General features: G+C 42.8%; 1 protein-coding gene across 1 annotated transcript; it reads left to right on the top strand.

The window, feature by feature from the left end:
• Positions 1-902: 902 nt before the first annotated feature.
• On the top strand, positions 903-25,128 carry mfhas1 (multifunctional ROCO family signaling regulator 1). Its single transcript, XM_044144821.1, has 3 exons — positions 903-3,862; positions 22,104-22,399; positions 23,016-25,128. Exons 1-2 carry the CDS (start codon positions 904-906, stop codon positions 22,226-22,228), a joined length of 3,084 nt encoding a protein of 1,027 aa, XP_044000756.1. The 5' UTR covers position 903; the 3' UTR covers positions 22,229-22,399; positions 23,016-25,128.
• Positions 25,129-25,325: the final 197 nt, after the last annotated feature.

Genomic DNA, 25,325 nt, shown 5'->3' with positions numbered 1-25,325 from the left:
TGTTTTCTCCATTAGCATAAAAGACATTAAAAAATTCTACTTGTTCTTATATTAATTATAAGAAAATTATTTACATTTAATATGGTGTATATCAGAGTTGGGACTTATTGTGTCTCTTTTGGCAAACGAATTTTAAATGTAATTTATTACATATTATTCCAAGAAAAAATGATTAGAACTTGAAAAGGTGGCTGACTGAAACTACCAGCTGTTCACTGATATTTGTTCTATTAAAAATCAGCTGAACATTTAAACCTGGCCATGATTGTCTGCAAAATATCTTCGTTCACTTCAATCAACGGGACCTACAGTCTCCACCTTTACCCTACATGTTTTTATTTGCATTATAACAACATTTCTTCTCCGGAGTCTCGTACAGTAGTGAGTTTTGCAGCAGGGAAACGATAGGAGGATGACCACTTTCCCTCTTCCTCTCTCCGGACTACAGGAAAGAGGAGAAAGGGAGGAGGAGCGCAGAGATCTGACGCAGTGTGCGCTGCTGTTGCTGCTGCTGCCTCACTTCCACTCCACTCCCCGGAGGACCCACGGCGGCTCTGCAGCCATCACAAACACTCAGCTCCTCCCGGACTCTGGAAGCCTCAGGACGGTTTCTGTGCGCGACGATGTTGATTGTGATGATCAGAGGGCAGGCGGAGCCCCGGGCCTCTGGCTCGGGGTTGAAGCTGGAGCTGTAATCGCGGAGGTCTGCTCTCATTGTGTGCTGAGTGGCGCAGGAGAAAAGGATGTCTCCGCGGCCGCAGGAACCCCTCCCATTCCTGCCACAACACTTGATTATTAGCCGATACCGAGGGGCTGTTGTCCCCCTTCTGACCGAGGGCTTATTCATCGGAGGAGCGCTGGTTTTTAAGGGACTTTGTCCACCATGCTGCCCGCTCAGGAATCATGAAAACTCTCAATGAAAACAACGAGGAGGAGGAGGAGAAGGAGAAGGAGGGATCTGGGTGTAACGCCATGGAGGAAACGGAGAACAATCTGAAAACGGCCAGGTTGTGGAGGGATGCCGCCCTCCGCTCCAGGAAGCTGCGGAGCAACCTCCGCCAGCTGACCCTCTGCTCCAAAAACAACCAGATCATCCTGCCCGACGATATATCCGACATAGAGGTGCTCAACCTGGGAAACAACTCCCTCCAGGAGCTGCCGGACGGACTGCAGTCCACCCTCAACAACCTGCGCATCCTCATCCTCCGCAGGAACAGGTTCTCCGCTGTGCCCAGGGTGGTGCTTGAGCTGGGGCAGTTGGTAGAGCTTGACATGAGTCACAACTGTGTGAGAAGCCTGCCTGATGGTGTGGGGCAGCTGAGAGGACTGAAGAAGCTCTGCATCAGTCACAACAAACTCCAGAACCTTCCAGCTCAGATTGGAGCACTTCAGACTCTGGAGGAACTTGACATCAGTTTTAACGACCTGCACGATTTCCCCAGGTCCTTCACCAGCCTTTGCAAACTGCGAACTCTAGATGCAGATCACAACAAGCTGAACCAGTTCCCTGCTGAGATCTTGGCCCTGGGGGAGCTGGAGGAGCTTGACCTCTCTGGGAACAAGTTTCAGGCTTTGCCAGCTGACATTTTGAGACTGAAGTCCACCAAGATCCTGTGGCTCAGCAGTCTGCACATGTCCTCCTTACCTGACACTTTCTGTCACCTGCACAACTTGGAGAGCCTGATGCTGGATGGAAACAACCTCACAGTGCTGCCTTCATCCTTTGCTCAGCTGCAAAGACTAAAAATGATAAATTTGTCCTCTAACGAGTTTACTGAATTTCCACAGACTGTTTTAAGCATTACGGGATTAGAGGAACTGTACCTGAGCAGGAATAAACTAACTAATATTCCAGAGGGAATTGCTCAGCTGGTGAAGCTGGTAAATCTTTGGCTGGACAACAACAACATCACTCATCTACCTGATTCCATTGTGGAGCTGGAGAAGTTGGAGGAACTTGTTTTACAGGGTAACCAAATAGCCATTCTTCCAGATCATTTTGGCAAGCTGTCCAGGGTTAACATTTGGAAGGTGAAAGATAACCCTCTCATCCAGCCTCCATATGAGGTGTGCATGAAGGGAATCCCATACATTGCTGTCTACCAGAAGGAACTCGCACAGTCTCAGCTTGCTGTGAAGCCATGGCTCAAACTGGTTCTGATGGGGACAAAAAATGCTGGGAAGACCAAACTGAGACAGAGCTTGGTACCAACTGAGCAGGACGTCAGAGGAACCCAGGGAAATAAAGGAATAGAAGTCACTAATTGGGTGGCAGACTCTGATCGCCATCTAATGTTCTTAGTGTACGACTTGTCAGGGAACCTAAACTATGACCTCATCAAACCCTTTTTTCTCTCCCCCGGTGCTCTCTATGTTCTCGTTGTCAATCTTAAAGCTTACTCGCCCAAGAACTTTTATGCCCACATCGGGTATTTCCTTCACCTGCTGTGCGCTAAAGTCCCCCATGCTGTTGTGTGCTTGGTGGGGACACATGCAGACCTGTGTGGAGAGATGGAGGTGGAGGAGAAAACTCTGGACATACACAGACAGATAGGCCTCCAGGAGAGGAGCGACATCCAATGTCTAAGAAGCCTGGTCCAGCAGGTAGACCTCGCTCTGGAGCAAGGCTACAAGGTCCGCACCTCCAGCCCACACGTTCTCTTCTATGGTGTCAGTGACAAGAACCTGAGGCGCAAGAAAGCTCAATTGCAGTACATGCTTAATCAGCGATTGCAGATCCTGTCCCCGGTCCTGAGCATTAGCTGCACAGAGACCCAGAAGAACATCCAGCGGCTGAGGGAGAAACTCATGTCGGTTGCAGACCACAGGGAGATTTTCCCCAACCTTCACCGCGTGCTGCCGAAGTCCTGGCAGATGTTGGAGGAGTTGCACTTTAAATCCAAAGATCTGTGGCTGTCATGGTGGAGCTCAGCCCGTCTGGGCCTCCAGGCGGGACTCACAGAGGACCGACTGCAGAGCGCCTTGTCCTACCTGCATGAGAGTGGGAAGCTGCTCTACTTTGAGGACAGCGTCACACTGAAGGAGTATGTTTTCCACAATCTTCCACGTTTTATTGCAATTCTTAATGTCTTCTTTCAGAGGGACAAGTCCACTCTATTGGACCGGCTGCTGTCTGAAGGGGAGAGGGGTGACAAGGGGAGAGTGAGTCTAGTTATTGAGGATGAGAAGGGAGAGAACCTCAGAGTCACTCATCTTCAGCAGCACCTGGAGGGCTTCCTCCATGATGGCCTCCTGCCCTCCAATGTCATCCGCCTGCTCCTCAGACCACACATTGAGACACAGCAGGACCTCCACCTCATTATGGAGCTGCTAGAGAAGATGGGTGTCTGCTACTGCATCAACAAACCTCGTACCAAGCCCTTGAATGGAGCCACAGTGTGGTACAAGTTTCCCAGCTATGTCAGTAGTGAAGAGGCTCGGTTAGAAGACTCAGTGGGAGGAAACTCTCTGAATCTTAGCCCCTTGTTCTCAGTGGAGCAGCTCTATATCCAGTACAGCTTCCCTTTCCTGTTTCCTCCTGGACTTTTTGCACGCTTCAGTGTGCAGATCAACAACCATGTGGTCCAGCGGTCAGATGGCAGGCATCAGATATTTGCCTATCGGGGGAAGGTCCCAGTGGTGATCAGCCACCAGCCCTCTAAGGGGAAGCTGTTCATGGAGACTTTGTCCATCGCTAGCCACGCCTCACTGCCTAACATCTGGACTGCCTGGCAGGCTGTCACTCCGCTGGTGGAGGAGCTGAACATGCTGCTGCAGGAGTGGCCTGGCCTGCATTATAATGTACATATTATCTGTTCCAAGTGCCTCAAGAGAGGGTCGTCCAACCCGCATGCCTTCCCGGGTAAGTCCTGTTTGAGCTCATCCAGGTGAGCGTCTTTAATCCAGGTTTATTAACAGACGTGAACCACACTGAACTGGGAGTAGTGCAGGAAATATTCAGTCTATTTAGTAAAAAGCATCATTACAAAGTTGAACACTTCTGAAAGCTACCAGCAGAGCTAACAGATAGTGTTTGACCTGAGTGGACACAATCTGGAAGAGCTGTCAGCAGATTATATTACTTCCTTATCAGGAGAATACTCTGGTTGCTAACTGGAGTTCACCAACATGGTTCATTATTTTCTTTTTCCTGTAAGAAATTCTTCTGTTGATTTCAGAACATAAATGATCTGTTGAAGTACAGTCTGGAACCATCTGATCTAACACTGAAGGTGATGCTTGAATCATGATGGATACTTTTTCTTCTTCAACTTGTTTTACTGCAAAATATAACAAAAATCATAATTCAGCATAATCTAAGGCTTGGTGTCATTATGTGTGGTTTTAACACCCAGGACACTTGATTATCCATCCTTAGCAGTTTGGTGTTCTGAACAGGTTGCTACTAGATGGGCACAAGCAGATGTTGATGATGATGATGATGATGATGGTGTCTGAGTGAAGGCTGACCTGTGAAATTAGACGGCGTTCTGTCTTTGTCTTTGTCTGCCTCTGCTGTGAGAGGAGGATTTGTGTTGATATGAGCTGAACCACTGCAGCTGTCAGTAATCAGATTCAACCACACCCTGATTCTGAATGCAGCTCCATGGAAGATGGAGACAGGAGCCTCCGTCAGTGGGGGATGGATGGAGGTGGAACAAAGCTGCTGCCTCTTCCCCCTTCCTCAGGGACAGAAATAATCCTCAGTGCTGGTCAGGCTTCGGCTGCATCATGACCTGCTTCTAATGCTGGGCTCTGGTTCTGCTGGCTGCAGACTGGATGGGGTAGAACTGGTCAGCTGCTGCTGTCATGTGATCTAATGTAATGCTGGATATTCTCAAGCTTTCAGGACTCTTAAAACTGATCTAATTAGATGATCAGTTTTAGCTCCCAATAACTTTACGTACTTTGACACATTTTACAGAGGAGCTCTGACACACATCTTTCTTCACACTGTACATAAACCAGTCATCTGTTATTGCAACAGGAGGCGGTATTGTGGTGACGGTTTCCATCTTGACTTGAAATGTTGATATGCCATGTTTCCAAGGCCGACGAGCCTGGGATGCTTTCTGAAATGAAGGCTTCTCTGTGGGCTGTTCACTGTCTGAATTTAAAGTACAGAATCTTTTTGATCGTATTCAATGAGTGTTTGGATGTCAAACTGCAAACGCACATTTTATTTTGAAGGTCTGTGATACATTTTTTAATGTTTTACAGTTTTACACTCCCAGTGGCCAGAGGACAAAAAGATTCTGAAGAAACTGGAAGTGGGAGATCATCCAGTCTCTGTTCCTGCAGATCTGCACAGAATCATTTCCACTGAACATATTTTTGTTTGAACCAATGATTCATTTTCTGCCTCAGTGGTCATGGCTTGGGAATTGGCTTTTTGCAGTGTTCATGTCTGGCATGGTGTGAAATGTTGGCCAGTGTGTCTGATTCGAATAGCTTGAGTGTGACAGCAGAGTGATCACAGTGCTGATGTTTAACAAGTTGTTTTCTGCTGCAGTCATCCTGATAAAAGACAGAAATTCCTCCTGCAGGACTCATTCTGCTCCTGCTCACCAGCAAGCTTTTCACTTTGTCTTTGAGGCAGAACACATAGAAAAGGCTCAGACTTTTATGGCACATTGTGTGCTGGCAACTGTGCAGGTATTTCCTCCTGCTTATTATATTTAGAAAAAGCAGCTGGATCAGTTTTTGGGTGAAGTTCAGCTGTGCTCAGAGGAAACAGGCTGCAGGTCTGCTGGGAGGAAAGAGTCATGTGGACAGAGGCTGAAAGATTTACCGTTTCAGGATTGAAAGGGACGTTTCTATCTGGTCAGAGGAAAACAGCAAGGCACACTCCATAAAAATCAAAACATTCAAAACAGAAGGAGTGATTATTGAAAGCCTGAAGTTCAAAGAGACACAGGAGTAGGTATAATAGCTATGGTGTGTAAGGAGATCTGCTTCATCTGGCCTTTTATGGACATGATCCTCGTGGCTGCAGTGTGTTGATGCAGTTTGGACCCACAGAGACTAAACACACTTTGTCCTCAGATGATCCGCTCCGTTTGAAGGCTTCACTCAACCAACCCCAAAGGCCTGGGTTGGTTGAGTGTATTGGACTGTTAGCATCTTCTCCTTTTTCTTCATCCTGTGATCCATGTCACAGGTCTGAAGGCTCGAAGTCTTCTCTCTTCTCTTTTGTTGCGTTCATATTTAGTGTAAATCTGCTGAATTGTTTTCACCGCTGCTCACCCTGCAAAAATACTAAACACAACCTAAATATAAACAGGAAGGAAGAATGTCTGGATTCTCTGGTCCTGTAAGTTCTTCTTCTCTTCATTAGCTGCTCATACTAACTGACAGTGAGTCTTTAGTGGCGAGGCCTGGTGACTGCAGTCCATCTGTGGTGAACACCCTCGCTAAGCTTCACAAGGAATTTAAGGTTCAAAATTAGACAAACATAAAAATAGATGAAGCAGAGTTCATCCTGACCTGGAGGCTCAGACTCATCAGAGCTCCAGGAGCTGACAGTGAAGGATTACTGTTGCAGCAGGAGCTCTGGACTATTTGAAGTGCAGAGGATTCCTCATGGCTACAGGGAAACCATGTGACTGGAAGAAAAACACACCAGTCATCACTAGTTCCAAATGATGAGCGCCTTTATCTGTGTCTGGGAGGTTGTTCATCCTCTATGGTTGTCTTCAATAGCATAGAAATCCCTGATGCTCCTGAACTCATCGTTGAGCATCCTGAGCTAGCTGCTGCAGGGCACCGTCATAAGACCAAAGCACCAGACTGAAGACTTATCATCCAGTTTTTGAGAGTAATGATAAATCATGCAAATAAAAACTATTGAATTTAGTTTAATGTATCAAGCTATTAATTGATTTATTGCGTATTGCGACAGGCTCAGTGTCTGTTTGTGCATTTGTGGTCTAACACAAAACTTTTTTTCACGTCTTTGGTTAAAAATGATCTTTTTACCAAGTTCAAACATTATTTCAATCACACCTGAAGTATACATATACACATAGGAGACCACACCCCCTTATTTTTTAAAAATGAAAAAGAATCAGAAATTACAAGCTGTAAAAAGTAAACACACCCCTTGCTTGATGTAGCACCTTTGGCTGTAAACCCTTACAGTGCTTGGTTTCTCCATATCTCTTATTTGCAGTAATGCAGATTTGTGCTTCTCTACAGCTCTGTTTATTCCCCAGCACATTGTTTCATTCAGCTTGTGGTCTAGACTTTGACTGGACCATTGCTGTACCTTTCGGTTGTAGAAAGGAACCAGAAATGGTGACCAAACGGGAATGTTTGGGGTCATCGTCCAGTTGATGATCCAGTTTGTACCAGTCTTCAGCGGTTAGACAGGTGGTTTCATGTTTAACTCCAGAATACTTTGGTAAACAGGAGTTCATCATAAACTCATGTGGCTGTAAAACAAGCCTAAATAATCTCCCCTCCCACCACCGTGCTTGACTGTTGGTGTGAGATGTTTGTACTCCATACACTGTGTTTGGTTTTCTCCAGACATGCTGCTGGGATTCATGGCCTTTGTCTAAACAACATTGTTCCGGTATCTTTGTGGTACAGTCTAATACAGCTCTCCACACCAAAGTCTGACCATCATATACTTTATATGGGGAACAAACCTTCTTGACTTTCTGGGCAGCCTTTCCAAACAGATCAAACATGTTCAGGTCATTTCTGACGGCTTGCTCTCTTGGATTTGTGCTGTAGATACATGAATGCTCCAGACGAGCTAACTGCCAGAAAAACTGCTTTTCTACAGGTGGTCACATGGCTGATCATCCGGGAATGGAATGGTTTTGATGAGGCGCGCTTTGTTGTTAAAAACAGCAAGCGGGTGTATATATTATTTTACCTTTATTTTTAGATTTGATTAATTTTTAGGGGTGGAACTGGATCAAGATTTTTAATTGAGTTAAGTGCAGGGTCTATAATTAATAACAATTTATCACATTTTATTTGAAAACTTTATGGCACCAAAATAAGAAACAATTTGTTTTCAAATTATTAAACATATGAGCTCAATAACAAAGATATTTATTGTTTTTATTCACATTGGTGCCAAAAGTTGTTCTGGCCATTCAGCTTTCCAGAGTTTCAGGAGCTATGATGATTTATGGAACGTCTTTAGAAATGTGAATGAAATGAAATGCTGACATTAGCATTGGGATGTCTGAGCTGCTGCTACATGTTTAGCATTGAGATGCTATTTTAGGCTAGAATAGCTTCACTGATAAGCTAACTCATTTTAGCACAACTTGAACACAATAATAGTTTTATTTACAGTGTTCTTTCAAGTTTGTCTTTTGGAGCAAAATGAAAATACTAGTATTTATCTGTTATATATTTTTTTTTTTACATACAGTATAAACATTTGTTAAAACTGCCACTCTCTTCACAGTGCAAAATGAAACAGATTATCAGTGAAAAAGCCGAGTGACTTCTCCTTATAGACCTGCTGCCACCTCACAGATATGCCGCTCCATCAGAAACAACCAATCAGATCCAGGAGAAGGGTCTTAGGGCTGTCAGTCACATAGTGTATGAGCTGCTCACACCCTCCCTCTTGCTCTCTGCTATGCTACATCTTGTTCCCCTCAATGAATGCTCAGGGTCTTCAGTGTGGCCACTGATGATGATGGATAATCTATTTTCCTGGAATGATAAACTATTAGCACGTTGAGCAGCGTCTACACAAGGGCTGATTCTGACCAGAGTTAATTTATCTAGATGCCAATTGGTCAGGGAGAAGTTTGATCTTTTCATAGATTATCTGTTTCATACAATACTGCCATGACATAGTGAGAGTTTTAACAAATAAATAAAAAATTTATTTTTCATAAAAGTCACATACTGGAGCTTTAACCAATGGCTGTTTGCCGACGTTTCTTGTGCGTCAGGTTTACTGCTGTTCCAGAAATCTGCTAATACAACAGTTATTTTACAACTTGGTTTAGACCATTTTTATTATGTCCAGCGTCATAAAACGTGAAATCCTGTTTCCCTTTGCTGTAACAATTTTAAATATGTTAATTATCTAAAATATCATAAAGATGTATATATCTGAATATAATCATCATGTTAAATGGGCAAGTAAACAAGAAATCTTTTGTGGTAAAATGATTTAGATTCAGCTTGTAAAATTTTTCCCTTGAACCAGATAGAGAGAGATGCAGAAAAGGCTTCAGTAGTTCTGTTAAATGATTAACAAGTTGTTTGCTCTATGTACATTTGGAGGTAAAATGTGTATGTGTGTGTGTGTGTGTGTGTGTGTGTGTGTGTGTGTGTGTGTGTTTTCTACCCCTGAAGACACGTGTGGCTGCAGCTGCTTGTCACAGGACTTTCATTCTTGCTGTAGCTCGTGGTCGGACTCTTAATCCAGTTACAGGATCTGCTGGGATTATCCTGAGTTTCTGAGCAGCAGGGCACTCAGACGCAGCCGATCTTATTTAAATGACTCTGGAGTGGCAGCCTGTGCATCAGAGAGCAGAGCGGAGCGGAGCAGAGGAGTCCTGTCCTCTCAGCTGCGCGGCTTTAGCTGCAGGCTGCTCCGGCACTCATTTGTTTCACATGTATATTTGTGAAGAACCTGAGCCAGGCAGCAGTTAGAACATGTTCAGGCTGAGGGCTCATGCTTCTGCCTCAAGCTTAAGTTTAGCAAACTGAAGCAACTTGGATGACTTATTAAATCATTCCCATGCCAAAATCCTCCTGGGAACACATTTTACTAAAACATGAACAATTATATGGTTGTTTTCCTTTCTCTGTTTTAAACATTAGAACTGAGACACTTCAGTCACTTCCAACAACTTCATAATTTATTTATTTATTTTTTCTTTAAGTGACTGCATGCAGCCTGAGTAGAATGCTGTACTCTGGTATGATTATTAGACGTTTATAGAAGATTTACTGTAGTAGGACTGTTACATTTCAACACCAAACACATGTGTTAACTGTTTTTCTGAGATTTTAGAAGAAAAAAAACAAATAAATAATTATGCAAGTCTGGGTAAGTTCCACAACATTATGATTTTTTCTAAATATTCCCATCAGCAGCAGCTTTCTATTGGCAGTGACAGAGTGAAATGTTGAATGAAGCAGAGCTGCTGTTTATCCTGATTAGCTCCCACATTCCTGCTGCTCAGTCCTCAGACTGCCACTGACCTCCAACTTTTCATTTTGAGGAAGCAGACCTTTTAGCTGTTAGCTTCAAAACCACTTTTATTGAATTACAAATATAGTATGAAGATGTGAAAAACGTCAAAGTAGACTTTTCCATTTGTAGTTCTTCATTTTATCGTCTGAAAGTGTCAATAATGAGGAAGAGACTAAAACCAAATGAACTGTGTATATTGAAATAAAACATTTAACATGAGACAAGTGTAAGTATAAGAGGTGCTAATTATGAATAAAACTAATAAAACAAAAGCAGAAATCCCACAAACTGATCAGAGAATTTGATTCACAAAGAGGCATGAAGTCATTCATTGGTCAGTTCAGATGACAGGTTTCAGACTAGTACATGGATTACCATGGATACAGTGTCATTTTGTCAACTTCAGCTTAATTCACACCTTAGTTCTTAACTTAACCCATAACCCAAAACAGCAGGCCTTCTCCTGGTAAGGAGCATGACAGAGACAGAACCTTGATGTCATCACCTGTGTGGGTCCATCTGTGTGTCCTTCAGAACCAGAACATCTTGTAATCTGTTAGATAAAATAGAGAGATAACATGAGATCATTTGTTTCATTTAAAGTGCCAGTAAGTGTTTTCTTGCTTTGGTTGTAAATCTTCATGCTGGCCTTGAGGTCGTTGCCATAGTAACTCACAGATCCTGAAGTAAAGCAAGATATTTTGTCTGAAGCTAAAAGAGATTAGATTATGTCCTCTTGACTAATTTTAAAGAGTTGTAGCAACACCATCTGGACCAAAAATGGGAAGAAAAGCCTTTTTTCCATTAGATTTAGTTATTTTAAACAGTTCGATCTGGAAAAAAGTAATTTATTTTCAAATCAATTTAATGTCATTGTATCATTAATACACAAAAAGTAGGTCCAGTCAGTTTAACTCCTATATTTTCTGTCCTGTAAATGAAGAAACCATAAACTCTAAAAGCCATAACTGAAACATCTGTACTGATGTTCCAGCTTTTTCCAGCTGCTTTGGCTTCCACCCATAGTGAGGAAGAGGTGCATGTCATGTTAATTAGATATCACTCTCAGCTCTGTATAGGGAATTGCAGACTGGTGTAGTAAGTGACTGGATGGATTGTATCAGCTCTGGGCTTTTTGATGAGCTGGATGTTTTTTTTTGGGTGTGAATTGAGCCATGCTCTCTCATAGGGGAGCTGCAAGTCATCTGCAGTTCCTTCTTTTAAAAACAACCCAAAGTGTGTGAGCAGCAGTCTGAGGGGAGAACCTGCTGTGGTTTCTCTGTGTGCCGGAGACGCTCCTCACAGGATGGGTGTGTCAGAGAGGGAGGGGACGGGTGACGGGTGACGGTCTCTGCTGAGAAACCTGAGGATGGTTATTGTTGGAGAATCTGCAACAGGTCTGAACAGATCCCTTTACTCCCTCTGAGTCACTGAAGGAGGAACTTCTGAGTGGACTAAGACTTTCTGGTTTCATTATTTCAGCCATGCTAATCAGCTAGAATCCTCACACTGCTTCCATCTTATGTGTTGTTTGAGAACATTCCCCAGTATTCTATCTGCCTCATGTTTGTCACAGTGATGTGCTAAAACATGTCTGTTCCAGTTTGGAACTCCAGGATCAGATATGAGCTCTGTACTAGTTCGGTGGATGCAGAGCACTTTGTTTGCTGGTGGATGTACCAACCTCTGAGTAAATGGATAGTATCACATCCAACTATAGTCTTCATTTGGATGTTTTATTTAGGAAATGAATCTGCAGACAAATCATGACTGTAGAGCTCAGTGTGGGTTCCAACAGATTAAGATCAGCACCATGGTGATGTTGATGAGTTCCTCAGTCCAAGAAAGAATTCAAGAATAACATTTTAACTCTCCGTCCTGCAGAGATCAATTTTTAAACGTGATTAAAGCAGATTTCAGCATCTGCTGAAGTAAGTTGATGCCTTAAATGATTCATGTCAACAAACCAACGTGAGCTCCAACAAAGTTCATTTGATTAATTTGTGAGGTAAAAAAACAACCATAAATACCATTTATTACATTTTCCTTCATTTCATTAATTAACTCTTCCTTCAGAGTTAATTGATGAAAGGAGGTTTGTTTCATATCTTGGCTGGTGAGTAATGTGTCGGCACAGAGACGATCCTGTTACGTCATCCTGCAGTAATCCTGCTCTTTCCTCACATGAGTCAGGCTGCAGCTTACTCAGTCAGGTGTGTGTGAACTTTAGTACACACAGCTTTGATCATGAATGAGTTAGGAAACCTGGAGAGCTTCTCACCCACTCCGGTCACCGAGACGATGCCATCTCAAGACAAACTGGTCCAAATTTAGTTCAAATCAGTTGAGTTCATTCTCATAATATTCAGACATTCGTGGCTGTAAACTAGCCACTGATCTGTCTCAGTCTGAGAAGGGTTGTAAAGGAGTTTCAAAGCTTTGGGGCTGCAAAGAGCCACAATGTGAAGTGGAGATGGTTGAGGAATATAAATACCTCAGTGTTCATAAGGACAGCAGTCTGGACTTTAAGAAGGGACAGAGCATACTGGACTTCAAGGCTTGCTGCAAGATGGTCCAGATCTTCTATCAGTCTGTTGAGAGCATAATCTCTTCAGCAGCAACAGAGCAAATCCTCAAGAAAACTTCTGGTTAAATAAATACTCAATAAATACAAATAAAATGTAAATAGTTTTGAAACTTTTTAAGTTAAATCCTCATAATCAGTTTTTGTATTTACTCAGGATAGTGTTGTCTCACCCTGAGGAAGCACGGGATGGCAGTGGAGAGGAAGCACTCTTATTTAGCAGGTAGAGCCCATCAGAGGATCAGAGCCAGGCTCTGGGTGAAAGGTCATCCGGGGGCTTTGAGGAGAGGAAGAGATGGAGTAAAAACACAGAAGCAGTCAGTTGTGGTCGTGCAGTAAAGATTCAGGATGCAGTTGGATCAGAACACTTTACTACTTCACTGCTCTCTGCTGTGGCTGAAAAGTCCAATTTGGATTTAACATGAGGCTCTTTGTGGCTGCTTGTTTTCACAGCTAAACAGCAGAGTAACTAAAGCCAATATGGCGGCTGCTGCTGCTCACCACAAGCAACCACCAATTTGTCAGAACACAAACGTTAACAGATCCTCAGGCCACCACTGCTCTCTGCTCTCTGCTATTTTAGGGCTGAATGTTTTAATCTGCTCTTTCATTTGGATCCCAGGAAAGACTGTTTAACCTCCATGGTTCTGCTGCTATGATTCAGAACAGAACCTTTGCTCTCAGCCAGGACTCTGAACTCATTATGAGCTCTTTCACTTTACTGTGCAGATAGCCTAAGAGCATGATTAAACTAAAAGTGTGAGCAACAGAGAAGCTCAGTAGACTCTGAGGTCATTCAGTCATTTAGTCGCGGTAAGCAGGATTCTGCCTCATTTCATTTCTATTTAGGTTTCCATTGACCATGACTTAAATCAGGTCAGAGCCTCAGATAAGCAGCACTCGTCAACTAGTACTGTCAAATAAAAGTTAAAAGATAAGTCCAGATGAGCCCAAGCAGGGCTGCACCGATTGAAGTTTTCCAGCCGATCTTTAAAAAGCCGATCTTTAAAACTGCTGATTCCAGTTTTGGTTGATACCAAATATTTGTATTTGAAATGTGGCTAAATATACCAAGAAAGTCACTGAGTTAACAACAGTGGGGTGACTGTTGTTAACTGCAAACCTGCAGACATGACCTGGTGGGCTGGCCTGTCAGTCAAACCTCTCTCTGAAGAGCAAAGAGGACAGTGGTTGATTTGTAGGCTTTGCTGAGATCGGAGGATAAAATCGGAGGATAAGATCGGCTTCCCATGTAAGTATCGGCCGATCACTGATTTACAAAAATCAAGGAAATCGGTGCTGATAAATCAGCTAGATGATAGATCAGTGCACCTCTAAGCCCATGGTGTTCACAGTAGCCATGTCTTGTTAATGAAATGTTTCTATGAACTCATCTACATTATCTTCACTGTGATGATAATGCCTCTGAAAAGCAAAGTCTTGCCATTCTGGTGTGTGTTTATACATCACCAAGGGAAAAAACGTTATTGTTGGTTCCCATCAATCTGCAAAGGGATAAAATTTCATTTTCAAGCAATCTGAAGTCCACAATTTGACCTTGAAAGAAAATATTTCAAAACAAGCAACATGTAAGGTAGTTTCCACCCCAGAGGACTGGACAGCTCAGCTGGATTCCCTCTTCTCTCCGTCCCCGTCTGTGCCGTTGCACTCTGCTGCTCTGCAGCTTGCTGTGCTGCTCAGATCCACCTGCAACACTGAGTGCAGCTGTTCCAGCCACCATGCATGTATCTGCTTTAATGATTTCTCTCCAGACAGGGCAACAGTGTTGGCATAATAACAGGGATGAGGGCCAGCCATGGAGCTGCAGGCTGAACGGTTTTCATTATAAAAAAGACCTTAAATCATCACCCTATAAAAGCAAATAACTGCCACTCATCTGCTAAATCTGGTCTCTAAAATAATGTTGGAATATATATATCAATGACATGTAATTAATTCTGACAGATAAAAGAGTTTATGACCAGAAGTTACTCCTGTAGAGCTGGTTAACAGAAGCTCTGATTCCTCTGAAAAATGCAGCTCTGCTAGCTGTGTGTGTGTGTATGCGTGTGTGTGTGGGTGTGTGTGTGTGTGTGGGCATGTGTGGGCATGTGTGTGAGAGAGAGACAGAGACAAAGAGACCAGCCATTAACAACTGCTCTATGATGACATGTTTTCCCATTCCAGCTGACAGAGATCCACAGGGTGTCATCCTGACCGAGTGTCAGTTCATCTGAAGCAGACTCTCTGTAGCCACATTAGCCTTAAGTATGAAGCTTTGGATATTACTTTTTGATAAATAATCTGTTTTTGTCCCTGAAAAGTGGCAAAAGCAGATGGGATGTGTTAGGGAGTTAAACCAGGACTGAACTGTGGGTTCAGATCCTAGTCTGGAGCCTTTCCCTTACTTAAAAATCCCATGAAAATCACATGTGATCACATGTGATTTTCATGTGATCACATGTGGATCACATAATCCACCAAAAAATCACATGTGATTTTACCACGAAACGTTCCAAAATCACACGTATTCATGTGCTTTCACATGTGATTCACATCATTCACATGTAAAAATTTGTGTGAACCACATGTGATCACATGTGAAAGTCACATGTGATTTTCATGGGATTTTTTGTAAGGGTTCTGCAGGCCGTTTGGTGGGTTCTCTCCTGGTACTCCATCTTCCTTCCACAGTCCAAAACGATGCAGGTTAGCCTAACTGGTCTCCACATTCCCCTCAGCAGCAGTGGGAGCAGCATGGTGCATCTGGCCCCTTGCAACTCTGTAAATAGAAACATGGTTAGAAATGATTTGATGGATGGATGGAAAACTGACTTTCTGTTTGCTTTGGCAATAATTATTTCAGAGGAATAATTGTGTAACAACTAAAAGAAAAAGTGATTTAGTGGAGGGATAGTAGAGGAGTGATGAGCCTCACTGCTGTATGCTGAGGAACAATCTGTCCAGCCCAGAACACACTTTCCTCCATTCTAGCTGAATTAGACTTCAGCTTGGTTTCTGTAAACAGCATCTGCAGTCATGTTTCCGGGCCAAACATTCCTGAAAATGATGCTGAGTTCCCCAGAAGGCGCTGAACTGCCAGTGTGGGCCGGTTCTCTGAGCCCATCCTCCCCGCTCATTCTGCTCCATTTCACACATCATGCGTTCATCCAGTGCAGTTAGTGAAGGCTTGCAGAGCTCCTTAGAGCTGTTATAGTTTCTGATGGAGCCCAAAACTGTCACTACTGGCAGCCCAGGCTATTGTTCATTTTATCAAAAAGGATCGAAAGAGATAAAAAGCTACAGTGACAGCTGACATCATCAGCCTGGCAGCTTCTGCCGGACTCACTTTCCTTAGTTCCACATTTTTATATCAGATGTTAAAGTTTTCCAACGTATTCTCTTATGTTTGGATGAGGAGAACTTTTCTGAAATAAGGTACATCACTTCCTGAGACAGTGTACTTTTTCAACCTTCAGAATTTTGTGTGCATGTGTGTGTGCAGGTCTGGTTGATCCACGCTTTTAACACATTGCTGTGTTAATCCTCCGTCTGTGCCGGTGGCCTCTGCCAGCCTCCCAGCAGCTCCTGTGAACCCATTCGTCCTCTGCACACAGCGACCTCATTATGAGTGGCAGTCATGCCGCCCAGCTTCCAGACTTGTGCAGCCTTGCAACCTGAACTGTCGCTGTGGGAGGTGGCGCTGCTCTGGTTTCTGCTGGAAAGGCCACATCACACCTGAAGCTTAGGAGGGTTCTGATGGCTGAGCTCCATGTTGGGCCTGAATCCTGAAGTCAGCTCTGTGGAGTCAGGCTGGGTTTTCTAAAATCTCTATCAAATTGTCGTCTGTTGAACTCTGATCCCTGCCTAGAATGTAGTTTGTTCCTGTGTTGACACAAACTGCTGCAAAAAGTTGTTGTCCGTGATGTAAGAGAAAACGTGGCCAGTGATTGGCTCCGCCTGTTCCGTTTCCATCCAGGAGGTTTCTGCCATTTGACACTCAGTTATTGTTATAGTACTTATTTAATGAACAGTCATACAAATGTACATAATTCTTCACTGCCTTAGATAAACATTCCTCAGAAGTATTTATGTCCCCTGCAGACACAAAAACCGGCTAGTGGAAGTGGACTAGTTAAAGTGAAATAGGAACTTTGCTGATTTAGCAGAGTGATTCTCTCATCCCTCAGAGTCCCTCAATGTGCCTCTACTGGATGGAGAAGCAGAAGACCAACTGGTTCTGCGCCGGGTTCATTGCTCTGGGTTTAGGCCTTACATCAAATGTCATGGATACAGAAACAGAAAAGAAAAAAAGAAAGAGAGAGAGGTGGTGCAAAAAGGTGGAGAGGGAGAAGAGAATAGAGGAGAAGAATAAGGAGAACCAAGAAACCCCAGAGACAAACACATAATATAGAACAAAAACAACATCACTGACAGTACTATTTAATGCAAGATGTATTTAGTGGTTCTGGTACTAAATAGCTCTGGAATCATATTGGTGGAGGTCTCTGACAGGCTGTGTCAGAATCTCAGCATGTATACTTTAGTCTGAGAGAAAACACATTGTTCATTGTTCTCTGCTACTATGGGACCAGGTGATAAAGAAATCCTGAAAGTCCAGCCATTCTTCCTGACAACACACACTCACAATGGAAGAGGAAGTTTAATAGGAAGTCTGAGTTGTTGTGCTGAAGCTTGTGAATGAAGCAGACCCTCGAAACTCGCCATGACATCCCAGTGGGAGTTTCCTGGAGACAGGAAAACTTTTGCTGCTCAGGCAGAAGTGTCCGTTTCCTTTTATGGCTGCGATTGGAAACCATTTAGGAGAAGCCAAGGAGGGTGGTGGGGGGGTGGAGGGGGGGAGAACAGTAAGAGCCAAAGAAAGTCATTCCTCTACCTGCAGTGTTTGTGGAGGGAGGTGTGTGTATAGGAGTGTGTGAGTGTGTGCGTGTGTGTGTGTGTGTGTGGATGCATTGTGTATTTTGCAGTCGGGGTGAGCATTCCTGTGTTTTGAAATCAGGCCTGTGAGGGTCACAGTGTGACTCCTCTCAGTCAGACAGAGGAAGTGGAGGAGGAGCTGATTCAGCTGGAGGCTCCGGCTCTCAGCTGCTCTCATTCTGCCTCTGTTCCTCCTGTTGACACCTGCAGACATCTGATATCTATAATGCGATCTCATGTATTCTCTGATATCAATGTTGGTGCTGTGAGCTCACAGTACTGTAGGATTTTTTTCGTCTAAAATTTGTGTTTTAAAATCTTGCCTAACAATTCACTAGTTTCTGATCCCTTGTCCTTTTTACCACAGCTAGCTTCGGCAAAGTCAGACATTGTTGACATTTTATATATATAACTTTTAAACTGTCACTATGTCCCAACAGTTTAATACAGACAGATGAACTGAAAAACAATCAAGCTCCTCTGTTTCCTCCCAGTGATCAAAAACAACCAATCAGGGACAGGGGGAGGGTCTTAGCTTTGTCAGTCACACCCTCCTGCTTGATATCTGCTAGGCTACAAATATGTAGAGTATATGGTTGATTACATACTGTAGTTTTAAGAGCTACATTACAACAACATCCAGCCATTTTTGCAGGGCGACTGGAGGCTGATTGTCCTTCAAACATGAACAAAGACATTTATAGATTCCCTGAAAATAAAATAGACACAACATGTCTGAAGGGTATTGATATTGTTATTTCCAAGATAAAAAAAAAGTATGTTTTTATATTTTTAAAAAAAATATGTTAAAAACCAGCTTATCTACTACAGTAAATACTGAAATGTATTTGTTTTTTTGTAACATTTTAATAATGTAATCTAGTAATTTTGTATAAGAATTTGTTTTGGGTGGTAAATTTCAACACTGGAGTATTAATGACCCCTGAAATCTACCGTGGTTCCAGTTGTAGGGATCTTTTATTTTCTAAACACATCATTGATATTGAAAACAACAAACTTTGACTTTTTCTCTCAGTGATATGGTTCTCAAAGAAGACTGGAGTAGTACATAGGTGTGCTGCCTTTACTGATTGGAAAAAGATCAGATTTCTGAGTTTCCAACCGGCAGGTCATTAGTCAGACCTGATCCGTATGAAAAGTAATTTTGTACTGCCTGTGAGCCTGATTTTAGTCTCAACACTCTGAGCAGAGATGGTGAGCGTGTGATGCTTCATTGGTAAACAATGTGGGCTTACTTCCTTCTCTTTGTTAGCTTAGCACAAAGCAAACAGAGCAGCAGCCTGTCCGGCCCAAACCCGTCAATAGTTTGCAGAGCTGCATATTCCATTAGCATGAACAAGAGCGTATTGATTTCCACTGAGAGCTCTGTGCTGATAACGGCTGACTGCATATCCAGCCCTTTTACCTGGAACTTGTTTCTGTTTGATCTGGAAGGCTGCCTGATAAGATGAGGTCAACTTAAAGGTGGCTCTACAACAAACAGATCATCTTGTCTTTTCAACTTATTAGTATCTTTATACAAAGTCAAAATGGCTGAAAAACACAGAATGGCCTTTAAATAAATTGCATATCTTAAAATATTAAATTAAAATGTAATTCAGACTTATTTACGTTTATTAATGCCGTATGAGAACAGCACTAATGTGAAAGCTTGTGAAAGTTTGCTGTTCCCTGTTAGAGCTGACTGAGCTCCTGAGCTGGAATCCTTTTCATAATCTCAATAGGATTGCCAGGAATTATTCAGACAATCCTGGGTTTTCTGCATCGATTATCTCAACATCTGGCAGGTCATCAGATGCTGCAGCATGTGTTAGATCCTTCCTGCTGGAATGTTTAACTATGACCCTCTGGGCTTCCTAAGCTGCTGGGTTACTGTTTTCTATCTTTTCCTTCCATTTAGAACACATTATATATTTCTAAATGTGAGGAATCACATGGCAGGACAGCCTGAGATGATGGATGAAGAACTGGCATTTTGCTGCCTCAGGACCGGATCTGTTTTGTTTGCTCTGACATCATTGTGTCATTATATTTTATTTCCATATTTACATCTAGGGAAGACATAGCTATGCTCTGTAAATGGCTGCAAGTGGACAAATAATTATTCACTGAATTAGTTAGAAGCTAAGCTGGACTGCTGGCAGTTGGATCCCAAATAAGCATTTGACATGCAGAAGTGAGTGAATCCTCCCCAGAGCAGTTTGTGCATATCATCAAAATATGAGATTATTGAGTCATTTGAATATCTCTTGCATAACTTCTATAGCTGTGGCGAATCTGGTCAGTGTTTCTGATGAAGGCATGAGATGTCCTGTCCTCCAGCCAGTTGGCATGTTGCTGGGGCAGGATATGGTATTTACCAGATAAACCAGATCATCGGATCACTGCAGGATGTGAGCGGAGACCCAGGCTCTGGAACATAACGCAGACATCTTCAGGTGACTGAGACACAGCGCCCATGAAGCTGTTAGTCAACCACCATGGAACAGCAGGAATAGTTTTCATTGCTCCTCCACCATCTTGAGTGATGCTGTGGTTTTGTTTGTTCCTGCCTGCTGTCATGACGACGTGAGCCCAGAGCTGGCTGTACTTCTTTTTCAGAACATTCTTGTCTTATCATTCAACTTGTTCAGAGCTCAGTTGGATCAAACTCTGCTCCTCAGGGTAATGAACTGAATGAGATGTTGAAATCCAACAACAGAAAGGAAATTGTAGGGGTTGGGGGTGAAGGCGGTGTGCCCCTCCTGGATTAAAATGTGAACATATGAAGAAATATTCCTCCTAATGGCCAACTCATATTAAAGTCTATTGTTCAGAACTGCTTCTTCTGCATTCAGCAGGTTAAAATGGAAACTGCACTCAGTAACTGCAAAACATTAAACTCTGTTCTATTCCTGTTCAATTGTTTTCTTCTCCTTCTAGAGAAGACAGAAAGAACATTTCTATCAAAACCTGACAGTATTCATAGAAATGGTCCAATAACAGTTTCGCTCATGGATGGAACACTGTTGTCCTGCCATGCACACATTACAGTAGATCCATTTCAATAATATTTTTGAAAAGAAAACTTGTTTTCACATACAAAATAGTGTTTCAAACTCAGTCTATATGTGTCTTTAGAAATGTTTTTTTGTGTGTTTTTAACAAACAAAATAAAGATTAGCAGAATCTCAATGATCTGCCAGATGCTGTCAGGATGAAGACATCATTCTTCAGATTAAATCCAGTTTTTCTTACCGCTTTGACTTTGAATACAGTTATTACATTACACTGTATGTCACTAAGTACCTGATGCTTCCTGCTATATTCAGGTGTGAATCAGCTGAATGGTTACATTTTAATAGAAGTTGTTGCTTCCATTTGGGTGGGAAAAGTGCTTTGATTTGAAAGCTTAAGGGATATTCCTCTGCTCCACTTTAATCTGCTCAGGGCTGATTATCAGAAAAGGAGGAAAAATACTGGAAACAGTCACATTGTGCTGATCTCTGTTGATCCCTCAGGCTGCAGCTTGTTTTTGTTTTTAGCCCGTAGGAGAAACGGGCTTGGGATCAGTGCATCTGTACTGTGTGTGTGTGTGTGTGGGTGTGTGTGTGTGTGTGTGTGTGTGTGTGTGCGTGGGCGTGTGTGTGTGTGTGTGTGTGTGGTGGTGGTGGGGGGGGAGGGTGTTTGGATAAAAATTTTCCCTTATTGTAATCTCTTCAAGCGCAAAATTGCCAAGGGGATCATAAAAATAGCCACAAGCAGGAACAATGGTTGGTGGTGCAGGAAAATGGCTTGACCTCGCATCAATATGTCTAGGAAGAACAATGGGATGCTCTGTCATGAGACAGTAAAGGTGTTTCATATTTCCTGTAATTTTGTCATCACTTTGTGTATTATTGTTGTATTTTTGCTTTAGTGGACCATTCCAACACTGAGAATAATGGTTTCTCTGGTTTTGTTTTCTACAACAATCTTTACTTCCTGTAAGTTCACCAGTGGCGTCTGAAAAAGAGAATCAGTGAGAAGGTTGAAGCTTCTTTAAGCTGCCGGGGGAAGACTCAGGGGGAAGGCCTTCAGGCCTTCAGGCCTTCAGGCTCTGTGGAGCGTATCTAGATCTGTTCATCAGTCACAAACACACATGCATGACTGACCTTCATCTCAGCACAGTCACAGAGATATATTGCTGCCACCTAGTGGAGAAATTGCACTACTGCTTACCAGTTTGAGCCAACAAAATGAATGACATCATAGATTTAACATTCTAATTTCTTCAGGAGTCTGAGCTGGAAAAATGTAAACCTGACTCAGAGTCAGGTCTACTGTGTGTAAATGTTCTGTGTACTGGGAGTACTGGGTGTACTGGTGTTGACCTGTGCTGTCGTCCTGTTCCAGGTGAGCTGCTGAGCCAGCCGCGGCCCGACGGTCTGACTGAGATCATCTGTCCAAAGAACGGCTCGGAGCGGGTCGACGTGGCCCTGGTTTACCCCCCCACTCCCACAGCTACGAGCCCCAAGTGACTCCACTGCCCCTCCCTCACTGCAACCCTCACACCCATCTACACAAAAACATGGCTGCCCCGGCTCGTCTTACCGTGTCTCCAGACACCACGTCCCCCACCGCTCCTGTTGTCTTCCTCCATCATCATCACCGCTGCTTCTGCCAACACTGGAGCTCACATCAACGTTTAGGTAGAAAACATTTTCTGCTGTTCCTTCATCTGCCTCATCCTGCCTGGACCTCAGACTGCTTCCGGTCAGAACTGGCAGGCCTCGTTTAAGTCTGTGGCTTTTATGAAACAGTCCACAAAATACCAACGGAGCTGAGATCCGATTCCAGAAGTTTAAGTTGCAAATTTGCTTGGGCCTGTCACCGGAACTAATTTTGCTGGATGATAAATTTTTCCAGTAATTTTTACAAAAAAAAAATAAAAAATTTTTGTTTTGAGACCTTTTTCAAGTAATATTTTGATAATGCCTTAATAATGCAAGTTCACTCTCTTAAAGACCAAGAAAGTGGGAGATATACAGAGTATCCAAAATCAAACACAACCAAAAACGATAAAGAAAAGCCGAAATAAAAACCTCACACAACCAGTGTGGACTAAAGTCTGTCCAGATCAGGACTCCTTCAAAACTCATTATGAAGGAATTAACATCTTAAATGTTCCAGATTAACTGTCAACTCTTTCACTTTTCCTTCAAATTGAAGTTTCATGTCTAATGGTTGGGAACAAGTAAGTTCATGTTTTCATGAAGCTGCTGTTTGCCGTTTCTGTTTTTACCTGAATATATCTGTGTGTTGTAGGTTTGTGGCTCTGCCTGTTGGCGTCAACCTGGTGCAGACGTTGGAGGGTCTCAGCATTCTGTAGCATCAACCACAAACGCTGCTTCAGACGTTTCTCCCTGGATTCTGAGATGAAACAGTGAATCGGAATCTCAAACTCATGGTGCATTTCTTTGGTCATTTATCAACAGAAACTTGTGAAGCAGAGAGACTGTTCTCTTCCCCCTGAGGAGAACCTGTTGAGCGGTGTGAGCAGGGTGAGCCAGGTGACAAAGGCTCCCACCCTGAAGCTGCAGACCTGCAGGGCAGCGTGGAGGAGAGCAGGAGCAGGGTGTCTTTATCCTCACATGCAGCTATTCAGTGCAGACCACAAGTCACAGTCATTCATCACAGACATCTCAGTCAGGTCCTAACTAAATGTAACTGCAGAAGACAGGCCAGCAGGTGGAGCCAAAGACACAGGAGGATCATTTAGATATCAGAGAAGCAGCCAGAAGGTTGAGCTGGTCTGGACGTTCCAATCACTTCATGTCATTTCTCACCCAAATCAAAGCTGTTTCTGGGCGGGGCTTCAGGAAATATCTAGAAAACATTTTATTTTACCATCACACAATCCATGAAGCTGAGGACTAGACAGCAGGAGAGCCACCATGGGTTCTGAAACAACTGTAAGATATTAACTACTCTCAACCATTCGACGGTACCTCACTTTAAAACTCTTCAACTGTCCCTTTAAGGGCTGTCCATTTGCAGCTACGATCACACATGTTGTTTATGGAATGCAGTGAATCATTTCCAGACTTTTTCCCCAAATCCAATTTTCTAAAAGATAGCTAAAATATCTGCTGGAAATTTATTGTAAACGGCTTTACTAAGATATCAGAGAATGAAAAATAATATGATTTTGAAAATGAAAAATCTGTAGCAACCCTGTGCATAATGTACAAGTAATGACAAAAATAAGTTTCCCCTCCCAGGACAGTGAATGCATCAGGGTTTAAGGATGACTACAGCTATGTCTTATGTAATAGTACAATGAAGGTTTCCGGTTCTCTGGTTTGTTGTTCACCTGAGGACAGAAGGGCTGGCCACTAGATGGCGCTGCAAAAAAACAACAATAATAAAAAGGTTTTTGCAAAGGTGCCTCGTTGTAATTGTTGCAGCTGGAACTGCTCCCACAGAACTTTGCAAGAACCTTTCCTGTTTGTCACCTTCATGTTTTTCTCTCCACATGCAGTTAGTTTTAATGTGCCAGAATTTCCTACATCTGGATCTGATGGACATCTTGGAGAAGACAGTCTAGCTGTGGGACTGGATCCACTTCATTCACTCATAGCATTCCTCTCAAAATCCAGATTTCCCAAACAATGACTACTAAAGAAAGCTTGATTGTTATTCAACCTTAAATTAGAACATAATTGAAAAGTTCATTCATTACAGCAATCAATTCACACAGAAATGTGAGCCTAAGGCAAAAATATTTTTAGTACCTGTTTAAAGGTTATTTGTGTTAATGTTACAAATGAGCCTCATTAGAACATCAGAAGACATTTTATGTTCTGATGAGACGTCGGGATGTAGACCCCTGCTGCTGCCCAACGGGATACATCAGAGCTGTGGAAATGTGACATGAAGTAACATGAAGTGCAGAATGGAACAGACCGAATGTGAAACAAAACAAAAAAAATCTACCATTCAGCAGCTGAAGAACGTTTCAACACTAAGCAGAGAGTTTCTTGGACACCGCTCATCAGACCCTGAATGATGGCTAGTGATCCACTAATCTCCTCTTCCTTACATGCCCTTCAACAGGCCACATGTTAGCAGAGCAGAGTGTTCACATTTTTCTCTCCACTGCCACCTCTGGCTGAACAACTGAACCGTTCAGAACAGTGTCTGCTTTGAAAGGATGAGATCTGGTTGTTCCCACTCTAAACAGCTTTTCTGCAGGATTAAACTAAAGACTGTTTTCTTTCATGTAAATAATATCTTTATTTTTCTACTTAGACACAACATGTCAAGCTGTGGCATATTTACAGTGCAATGCTGTGCATGACTCGAAGGACATGCACAAAAGGTTTTATATGTAGCTGGTTTCAATATGAATACCAAATAAATCGATATCTGGCTTTAATGTGTGCTCCCCTGTGTGTTGTTCTTTCTTTCTATTAATTATGCATTTTTCTTCCAGTTCTAATCTGGAAGGAAAATTATACATTGTTCCCAACATTTTAAAGTGGGATATGTGTTTGTATACAGCCTGTGAGTCAGTAGGTGGTGCCTCCTTTCACTGCAGTTCCAGCTGCAGGTCTGTATCTGTAGATTTACACA

The sequence above is a fragment of the Gambusia affinis genome, linkage group LG17, assembly GCF_019740435.1.
Source record: "Gambusia affinis linkage group LG17, SWU_Gaff_1.0, whole genome shotgun sequence".
Classification (NCBI taxonomy): Eukaryota; Metazoa; Chordata; class Actinopteri; order Cyprinodontiformes; family Poeciliidae; genus Gambusia; species Gambusia affinis.
Note: the sequence above shows the minus strand (reverse complement) of the source record. Positions and strands in the feature narration are given on the sequence as shown.